The following is a 9,863-nucleotide window of genomic DNA, read 5'->3' as shown; positions in this document are numbered from 1 at the left end:
TCATGAAAACAACTGTACAACTTATGTAACAGGTAACCCTATATCCTGTCAATTATTTAATCTCTGCACTGTTCTTACGACCTCTTGTATACTAACTGTGATATGCTGTATTTATATTACCATAGTTCTATATTCTTGTGTCAAATAAGGCTTAAGTATAGAGTATGTACATAAGTCGCTATTTTTGCTACTTATAAATGGTAATAATAAATTCTAAATATTTTTTCTGTTTATTACACTATATTGTGATGTGTGAGCTATTATGTCCACATAATTTCCCTTGTGAATCAATAAAGCATGTCTAAATTAAAGAAGTGAGAGGTCAATGTGAACAAACGGATCACTGTCAAAGAGCGTTTATTAAGAATCACACAATTTCACAAGTGTTTAAGACATGTCTGGCTCAGTTTGGTGTGTGGTGTCCATGTGGAATCTCCAACAGTGCAGCTATAAATAATAAGCACACAAAGGAAAGGGGATATTGCAGCAGGAAAAATAGAAAATAGAATTCTTATTTCAATGAGAACAAAAACAAAGTAAAAAACAAAAACGTTTAGCACCATGAAATCTGTTATCAACAAAAAATCTTACAATTTCACCTAAAAGCCCCCTACATCATAGAAAATTACAAGTAACCCTTTGGAAAAAAGTGAAGTCTTTCATAAGCATACAACAGCATTCCTCAGTCTATGTTAGCAGTGTGCCTATAGTCTACAGGAAAGGTGGCATTAATATTCAAGATAAAGATTCATATATATATTTAGAGAAAAGGCAGGAGTGGAGAGGCCAGCACCAAAAAAAAAACAAAAAATCAGCAGCCCCTTTCACCGACCAATACGAGAACTCACAAACCCTAGAACAAAATCATGGTATTTCCAATAAATAGAAGAAACATTTAAATAAAAATGTACAAAAGAGGAACAGCTCCAAGGTAACACCAGGAGAGCATTCAAGACAAAAAATAACATTTATAAAAAACATTTACAACACAGAAAAGCAGTCGCGCCAACCCGTATGTTCTGAAGAAATCCAAATTGTTCAAAAAAGTCTTAATGCGTTAAAAAGGTTCATAACTCTAGTAGTATTTTTCCTTTTTCTCTCTCATAAATAGACGTTACAAGGCCAATGTGGTATATATCTAAGCTAATCTATCATAAAAAACTCAATAAATTACAAAACAGCACCTCAGAATTAGAAAAAACAACATGGGTAGAAATGAGTCCAGTCCTGGTTTGATCTGCGGCTGGCTGGAGGTCTGAGCACCATTCTGGGGTAACCTGGATGAGATGGTGACGTGGTAATGTCTTGTAAACAGTAATGATTAGCACAATGTCTGACCGGAGAGTAGTATTCAAACCGTGGGTGTGTTTTGGTTTTGGCAGAGAGGTGCAGTGAGGCGTGGTCACCTGGAGGGGGCAGCCTGCGGAGATAAGCACAGACACAAGTTAGACTCAAAACTGATCGAAGGTTAGTACATTTGAAATTTCAGAATGAAAAGGGCTATTTTACAGTTGAACAAGTGTTTTGTCCTTCACCTAATTTTAGACATTACTACAAATGCTAAACTTGCATAGCAATTACATTGAAGTGATTAAGTCTGTCCTATATTGTTCAAAGGAGCTGTACATGGTTTTCATGAACAGAAGTCAGATGTGATATTACAGATATATCGTAGAAGCTCCACTATGTGCTGTCTGTATTTACACATAATGGGCTGGTGTTATGGCCCAGGTCTTCAGTTGTAATTTGTTTGGTGTGTTTTAAATTATGTTGCTGGCTGTTCTGAATCCTGCTGTGGGAGCCCTGGCCCGTGATTGGTGAGGCACATCTACACCTGGCCAATCCATCCTCACCTCCAGCCCCCTCCCCCTATTTAAAGAGATTGCCAGCACCTGTTTGAGTGGGGCATTGGTCTTGATGGTCAGTCTGCCATTTTGTGTTTGTGTGTGTCTCTTTCGTGTCAGTCACACTAGTATATTTTATACTAGTATGTGTCTGACTTGGTTTTTGTTTTGAGACACCTTAGTTGAGATCTGTTTTGTGCTTTTTAAAATTTGGTCACTCGATTCTGTTTGTGGGTTTATGTGGTTTACTTTGGGACACTTGTGCTTTAGTTTGTGTGTGTGTCCCATAGTTTAATCAGTCATTTTTACGTAAGCCTGTGCGACCCATTTTTGTGGCCCAAAACTCATTATTTGTTAATTCTGTTTTGTTTCTTAGTTTAGGTAATTTTCTGTATATATTTTTGTCTGTTTTGTTAATTTACCTTTTACATCCCTGTTGATTAAACATTATTTAATTTATTCCATTTTACATCTTGGTTATTTTTGTTACTTCCCTGACCCCAATGAGCTGGGTCCTAACAGCTGGCACACACTTTTAAACCTAACCCTGAAGTGAAGTGTTGCTGTTTTTTTGCTCACTGCGTGTCAAGCTCAGAAATCACTTTGTTTGTGAACCAGGAAGTACATTGTACTTAGCATGCTAGTTGTTAGCTTTACGGTGACAGCAAAATTCCACTCTGGCCTCTAAAAGTTGTGAAACACACTTAGAAACTCACTGCCATGAAAGTGTTGTGAAAGTGATTAGTATTAGTTTTGTTTTCCATGTTTGTAAAAATGTCTAACCCCAGTGTGTGTCCCTGTAGCCCTCCCTGCAGAGTGTGTGTCCTCACCAGGCTGAAGGCGTCATAGGCGGCCATGAGCTCCTCCATACGATACTGCTCCAGCACCACCACAGAGCCCAAGCCCGGGCTCATGAGCCTGGCGCAGTCCTCACAGTGCACCATGTACGTCTTCCTACTGCTGTTCTCACTGGTTACAAACAGCAAGTTAAACACCTCCACCTGAAATACACACACACAGATGTGCTGTTAGAGATGGGACACAAGTCCACAAGACAACATGACTCAATTTTGTCAGAGTTGTAGTTTCCTGTACAACGTAGGCCCATATAGACATGTGTTGAAGCCAGCCCAGTGCACAGCAGATACTCACATCACACTCGTTGCAGTAGTAGGCTGGCTCATCCTTCACACGACTCTGATACGAGATCTTCTTCCCCTCGGCCACCAGCTGGTCCCTCAAGATCTGAATGTGCTTCATGGACTGCAGCAGGCAGTGTCTGTGCACAGAGGACAGGTGTCAGACAGGTGCTTGGGAAGGACAGGTGTCAGACAGGCAGTGAGGAGGACTAGAGGTAGTGTACAGGAGAGCCTTACTTGATCATCTTGTAGGTGTCGGGGTCTGTGATCTTGAGGCTACGGGCCACGTTCCAGGACACGTGGATCATGGGGACGATAGATTTGACCTTCTTTACTTCGTTCCACTCAAACCTCTCCAGAGCCAGCTGGTACTGGTATCCTACACATGCACACAGACCAGGGTTAGATGGACCTAAACTATTTCAAAATCCTATATTATGCAAAATGTATTCTTGTATGCTAATAATGTTACATTCTAAAAAACATACCAGGAGTTGTCTGTCTACATCTCCAAAACTCAATGTAATGTAGCTTCATGTAATTTAGGCTTCAATTGCACAATTGATTTAAACATTTTAAAACTGCTCTTGTGAGTACATATGTGAGTGCAAACAGCACATTTCTCACTGACTAGAGAATAAACCGTGCGCCAAACAAGGCTGTTACAATCCGGTTTCTCCTCTTTAATAAAATGTATTTCAAACATTCAGGAAATACCCTAATTGAACTATGTAACTAAATTGAGAAACAAGTATTTCTCTGACCACTGCCTGTATATACTGTGTTTAACAGGTGTTTAGAACAGAGTAGTACCGTGCAGAGGGCCCACATTCCAGGCGATGTTGTTGCACCAGCCCACAGCTTGAACCCAGTGCACCGTGCCCGCGTTGATCCACACCAGATCACCGGGACGCTGGATGAAGCGGTACACAGGGATGTTTGCCGCATACAAATCCTGGAGCACAGGCCACCATGAGCCGGTCAGGTAGTCCACACCGTGCCTGCAACAGCATCAGACAATTAGAAATCCTGTCACTCCTGTTTAGACTGCTTCAACTGTATTGTGCTTTTATAATGTTTTCAGTACTTAAAAGTTTAGGATGAGCACATAAAGTGGGCAAATACTGTGGCACTAAACTATAAACTGATACAGGCCTTGAGCACATGATCTCATTTCAATGTAAGGTAGAAGCAGTGGTAATCAAAAGTCAAACTGAGGTACTGACTTTTCACAGAAGTCGCTGATGGCCTGCCAGTAGTGCTCGTGCACTGAGAACCACTCACAGTCCCCGGGGCCGATGTTTATGTTCACTGAGCAGAAGTTATTGTTCTCCTGGTGACCTGTGGAGCACATGGTTGGAGCAATGAACGAAACTGAACCCCAGTGAAACCAGGACTAAAGTCAGACTACACAAGAACTGCAGCAGGTGTAATGAGGTCTACAGCAGGTGTGTTCTGTACTGACCTGGGGTGCGACTCCCTGGGACCTTCATGTACAGCTGCACTGTGTTCATGCCCAGGATGGTGTGTCCCACATGACTCAGCATGTTCCCACTGGAGGCGACTCTCATGAAGGCTGGCAGCTTCTGCAGCTCTTGTAGCTGGGCCTTCCATCTAAACAACACCAAACTCACTTACAACTCACGAGAGTACAAGATGGTAGAGAAGTAACTAACACACTCAGTTACTGTAATGAGCCTAGTACAACCCGAGACATTACACCCAGACACTCACCTCTTGGGGTCTGACAGATCAATGTTGGTCCCAAATTTGATAATCTTTCCTGGTGGTTTCTGTTCATTGCTGAGATAAAACAAAAACAAGAAAACTGAAACAAGAACTAAGAAGCAAAAGCTTATTTATATAATTAATATATGTATTAATTAACATGAATAAACCATTTTAACAGGCTACTTTTTATACATCTAGTTTTTCTTCTACTTGAAATATTCTGTCTGTTGGTTTCAAGTGTTACACCTTTTTAATAACCAGTGAAATTACAAACAACTGTCATAGCAACCGCAGCAGATTGTGTTCATACCTGGTGCTCTCCTTGGTGCTGTCCTTGGGGCTCTCCTTCAGAGTTTCAGCACAGGGTTTCTTCTCCTTTTCCTTCTCCTCTTCCTCTTCTTCATCAGAACTGCTCTTCTCCTCCTGGAACAGAGCACCTGTCAGCCTCTGTGCTTAGGTTTACATGGCCACAAAGAGCAGAAGTGGTATGGGACTGATTGCATTTCTAAACATTTTGAACAGAATCTAACATGGAGACGTACAATTTCAGTAAGCAGGTATTGGTGTATCTTCTAGTACTGTTTGTGTCCACCAAATGAAGTCAACAGGAGACAAAGTTTGTGATCTTACTATATACATAAGTGCTACTTGTTAATGTCTCTATAATTTAATTAGGTTTATCCATTTAATTAGTCATCTGTTTTTTAATCATTTGAAATTAAATGTGCTATAGTCTCGTCAATTGGTCAGTGGTGTCTTATTCAACACATTTTTATTAGTCGACTGATTATTTTGTATAGATTTTCAGGATTTATATGGGATAGCAACAGTGAGGCATGTAGTGAGTTAGCTGCAGATTAAACTCCAGATTCACTTCCAAATCACTTTCATATACACAGTTTCAAAGTACTTCTTTCTGCATCAAGTCATGAACTCCCCCTGCAGGTGTAGGCTTGTAAGTGCAGTTTGGGGTGTTGCATGTCCCTCACCTGCAGACTCTCCTGGAAGCTGGAGGCCTGGTACTGGGCGTACTTGGCGATGGTGGTGTGGGAGCGGCTGCTCTCACAGGGCCACGTCTGCTTGGTGCCGCTGGGGTCCCAGTTCTCGTCAGCGGGCTGCTGCACCTGCGTCCTCACCTCCACAGACTGGTCTGAGTTTGCATCCACCAGGGACTTAGTGGAGAACAGGCCCAGGTCTGAAGAGCACACAGGGGGATAGACAGATTTAGAACCCTGTGAGACAAAAGTCCCCAAGTATCTTTAACATATTTACTATCTAGTGATTACATGATCTAGATAAAATGAAACCTAAAACCAGAACAAAAGGACTGAAAATAAGTTCAGGACAAAGACAAAAATGAATGAAAATAAATGTGCTAACCAAGGAAGGTCAGGTAAGGTCAAACTAGTCACAACTAATCAAACACTGAAATGATCCGACTAATAATTTAGTAACAGAATAATATCATAGAACTATAATAAAATCTGGAAGGTGAAGCTCTCATTGATGCATCATGCCTAAAAAGATTTTTACTTCTGCATTATTTCCTGAATATTGGCCTTATGTTGCAAAGCTTGAGCTGCAGTACCTATGGAGCAGCAACTAATCGATCTCGCTCGTGGACAGAGGGAGAGTGTCTTATCCAGTTATTATTTCAGATCCATTAATATTTTCTGGACTTTACATTAACTCCTTCAAAACATGCCATGTCCTGCGATTAAGTAGGAATACCATGTAGATTTAGTGTTTTTTTGATTTAATTGATTGATTAGCACATTTGTTATAATTATTATGACATTATATCACTAATCATTGTGAGTTGGAGCCCTAAAGGCAGGACTGAGCCAGGTCTAAATTAAGACTAAACCATGACTTAACAGATTATGCCAAGGCTCAGCCAAGTCTGAACAAGAATTAAATGGGCCAAAATAAGACTTAATAGACATGTAATCATCTCTCAACCTGCCTGATTTCAAAATGAGCATATAAATGATCTTACTGAGGCGCAGGGACCCGGCTAAGCCTCTGATCACCGTCACTGGGTTCTTGGGGTCTGTGCAGAACTGCAGCAGCACGGGGGAGAAGGCGTCCCTTTTACTCTCCAACTGGAACAGAAACACAATACGTTAAAATCACGATATATCCTCCTGTATACCTGTGAGACGATTCCCCCATCCTCAAATCCCTGTGTGTCAGATGCCCTTCCGTCCTCCTATACCCCTCCCTGTCTGATGTTGTGTTAGAGTCTATAAATGAGTTTTTCATGTAATAAAGTAAAAGTAGTTTTGCGTCAGCCCTAATTACAGATATATTGAAAAGCAAATCTTGAAATCACAATGGAACTGGAAATGTTTAATCCTCTGTGAACCATTAAGGGCCAGTGTTGTTGTGGTTGTCAATAAGATTAGAAATAGATACAGTTATTTTGATGTGAATTTCCCTATTGGACATTTCTCACACTACAAAAGCTCCTGATAGCTGTTGTGCTTTTTCTAATGCCTGTTACAGAGTGCCGTACATAGATGCTGGGCGTGGGGGGGTTGAGCCTCTCTCGTGGGATGGGTCCGTCTGCGGTCATGTTGGGTTTGATGGAGAAGGCCGGGAGCAGGTATGATTCCTTAAACTTCCCTTTGATTTTGGCACCTCTGCAAAACACACAGAAGGGATTGTCGTGAGTGGCAATTATACAAGAGGTGAATGCATGCAATTTCACTTTGAGTTTTTTCGTATTTCTGTATTGGTAAGTCTTTTAAAGTAAATTATCTGTCTTAAATTATCTGCAATTTGTCCTCATTTAACTGCATTTAACCCAATCTGCTGGGTCAACTGTCCGGATCATAGAGTGGCTGCAGCGAACACAAAAGCTTACTCCTGATCTCAGTAATTTTGAATAGCAAACAAAGTACACACAAAGCTTTCTTTCAACACTTGAATGCAAAGAGAAATCTGCACAAAGCATGACTACACAGCTCTCTTAAAGGTTTTTGATAACAAAATGGCTATTGGTAAGTTTGTAGTAAATTAAACATTGGTCATTAAGTATCAGTCGATCTCTAAATACAATCAAAATTAAATTAACACAGGTCAAAACAATCCAGTATTCATGTCAACTTATAATAGTTTTGAAGCTTTACATACTTGCAGGAGCGAATGATCTCACTGGCTGTGTTCTTGATGCTGATGTCCTTCAGAGGGATCCTTTTCTCCTCCACCTCTGAGGCGATGAACGTCTCACGGTCTCCACTCTCCACTTTGATCAGGCGGATCTTCAGCTCTTTGGGCGGGCCATCGGACAGCGCCTTCAGCTTCAGAAGATCATTGGAGCCTACGGGGGCCACCTCAGAACCTGTGTGGTGCTCCTCGCTGCTGGAGCTACTGCTGGTAGACTCTTTGTGATTCTTCTCAAACATTTCTGCCATCTTCTCGCTTTTGCTCTGAGTATTGAGGTCACCCAGGACTCGCCGTTCCTTTCGGTCCTTGTGGCTCTTGCTGTGTTTCCTGTGGCTGGAGCTTGAGTGAGAGGAGGAGGCTGAAGAAGCATCTGGATCTCCTCTGTGTCTCCTGCTCTCACTCCTGTCCTGGTGCTTGCTGCGTCCGTGTTTCTTCCTCTTCTCCTTGTCCCTCTTCCTCTCCCTGTCCCTGTGCTCACTGCGGTGTCTCTCCGTCCTCTCGTAGCCGTCATGCTTTTGGCGGCTGAGCAAGACCTCGCAGCTCTTTCCCAGCTCGGACAGAGAAGACTGGGACACGGCGGTGAACCTCTGCTCCTCTTTGATCAGGCGGATGGGTTTGATAGGCTCGTGTGCTTTGGACTGGTCCTGTGCAGGAGTGTTCTTGGATCGGGGGGAGCAGGACTCAGGTGGGGCAGTGGGGCTGGGAGGGGGGTTGGAGGAGTCAGATGCTGGGGAGGTGCCCTGCTGCTGGCGGCAGATGTCTGGGCCCAGGGACAGTGAGGACGAGTACTTGAGCCCAAGCAGCGCTGAGGGAGGGGGCCTGCCAAACGGACCTCCCCTGTACGTGTACTTCTGGCTTTCCAGAACTGTGGCCAGAGACTTGAACATGCTGTTGACCCCGGTCTGGTGGAGGTGTGGTCTCTGGCGTGGAGGGGAGCAGGAAGGCGAGTCCTCCTCTTCCTCTTCTTCATCTGCCTCACTCTTCACTTCGGGGAGCCCATAGAGCTTGGCCAGGTCACTGTGGCGGTAGTCTGTGTTCCCCGCTCCAGCATCATGAGCCCTGGAGATGACTCTCTGATGTTTGTAGTCCTCCTCCTCTTCGTTCAGAGATGAAGTACGGCTGCAGGGAGAGGCCAGGGAGCCCTGGCGGCTGAGCACGGGGGGGCTGGCGTGGGCGTTGGAGCTCCCGTCTTCTTGATTGGCCTGGTGCTTTGGCACTGGGAGCAGGTCTGGAGCACATGGGTATCCTTTCATAGGCTGCACAGCTGGGGAGAAGTCCTCCAGGCTCTTTCCATTCTGGAACATCTCTTCCTCCTTCTGAATGGACTCATCCAGCATGGCCATGATGTTGGCCAGGCCGTCTGGCAGGAGAGTGGACATCTCTGAAGGCTCCTCTTCAAACTGAGTGGAGCTCTTACAGTCACTGGCTCTGGCCTTGTGCACGGGGCCTGAGAGGGGCGGTGGTGGAGGGGCTTGGTAGAGTTTGGGAGGATCTCTAAGTGCCATGGCAGAGGCTGAGTCTTTGGCTTGTCCTGGAGCAGGCTGCATGGCCGGGGGCTTGTGGGGGTGTGAGGTACTGTGTGTGGATGGAGGGTAGAGTGTACTGCTGCTGTTCCACATGGCTCTCTGCCTCTGCTTCTCCCGGGCATACTCCGTCTGAGGGGTGAGAGGAGGCGGGCACAGCCGCTCTGAGCTGCCCAGCCACGGAGCGGGCGGGACGGTGGACAGGGGCGGTGGTGGAGGGGCCTGAGGGGGGCTCACTCTCAACAGCTTCTCCAGGTTCTCCATAGCGTGCTGTTCCTTAGTTTTGCTGCGCTCCTGCTCCTCTCTCTGCAGCTGGGCTCTCCTCTCCTCCTCCTGTCTTCTCCGCCTCTCCTCTTCCTCTTTTCTCTTCCTCCTCTCCTCTTCCGCTTGTCTCCTCCACCTCTCTTCCTCCTCTTGTTTCCTCCGCCTCTCCTCCTCCTCTTGCTGCCTCCTGA

General features: G+C 44.5%; 1 protein-coding gene across 1 annotated transcript in view; it reads right to left on the bottom strand.

Moving 5' to 3' along the window:
• Nucleotides 1-340: 340 nt before the first annotated feature.
• kdm6ba (lysine (K)-specific demethylase 6B, a) overlaps nucleotides 341-9,863 on the bottom strand; it is a 10,601-nt gene continuing 1,078 nt past the window's right edge. Inside the window, exons 2-14 of the mRNA XM_055156206.1 lie at nucleotides 7,853-9,859; nucleotides 7,233-7,359; nucleotides 6,714-6,819; nucleotides 5,704-5,909; nucleotides 5,025-5,137; nucleotides 4,718-4,786; nucleotides 4,449-4,597; nucleotides 4,210-4,324; nucleotides 3,797-3,984; nucleotides 3,221-3,362; nucleotides 2,997-3,123; nucleotides 2,675-2,845; nucleotides 341-1,420 (exon numbers count right to left, since the gene is read on the bottom strand). Of these exons, the coding sequence (XP_055012181.1) occupies nucleotides 1,403-1,420; nucleotides 2,675-2,845; nucleotides 2,997-3,123; nucleotides 3,221-3,362; nucleotides 3,797-3,984; nucleotides 4,210-4,324; nucleotides 4,449-4,597; nucleotides 4,718-4,786; nucleotides 5,025-5,137; nucleotides 5,704-5,909; nucleotides 6,714-6,819; nucleotides 7,233-7,359; nucleotides 7,853-9,859 (3,538 nt within the window). The 3' untranslated portion in view covers nucleotides 341-1,402. The remainder of the gene's footprint in view (nucleotides 1,421-2,674; nucleotides 2,846-2,996; nucleotides 3,124-3,220; nucleotides 3,363-3,796; nucleotides 3,985-4,209; nucleotides 4,325-4,448; nucleotides 4,598-4,717; nucleotides 4,787-5,024; nucleotides 5,138-5,703; nucleotides 5,910-6,713; nucleotides 6,820-7,232; nucleotides 7,360-7,852; nucleotides 9,860-9,863) is intronic.

Source organism: Boleophthalmus pectinirostris, unplaced genomic scaffold (assembly GCF_026225935.1).
Source record: "Boleophthalmus pectinirostris isolate CB_2022bp ecotype Guang Dong unplaced genomic scaffold, ASM2622593v1 HiC_scaffold_20, whole genome shotgun sequence".
Classification (NCBI taxonomy): Eukaryota; Metazoa; Chordata; class Actinopteri; order Gobiiformes; family Gobiidae; genus Boleophthalmus; species Boleophthalmus pectinirostris.
The sequence above is the reverse complement of the archived record's forward strand: the minus strand, read 5'-3'. Positions and strand labels throughout refer to the sequence as shown.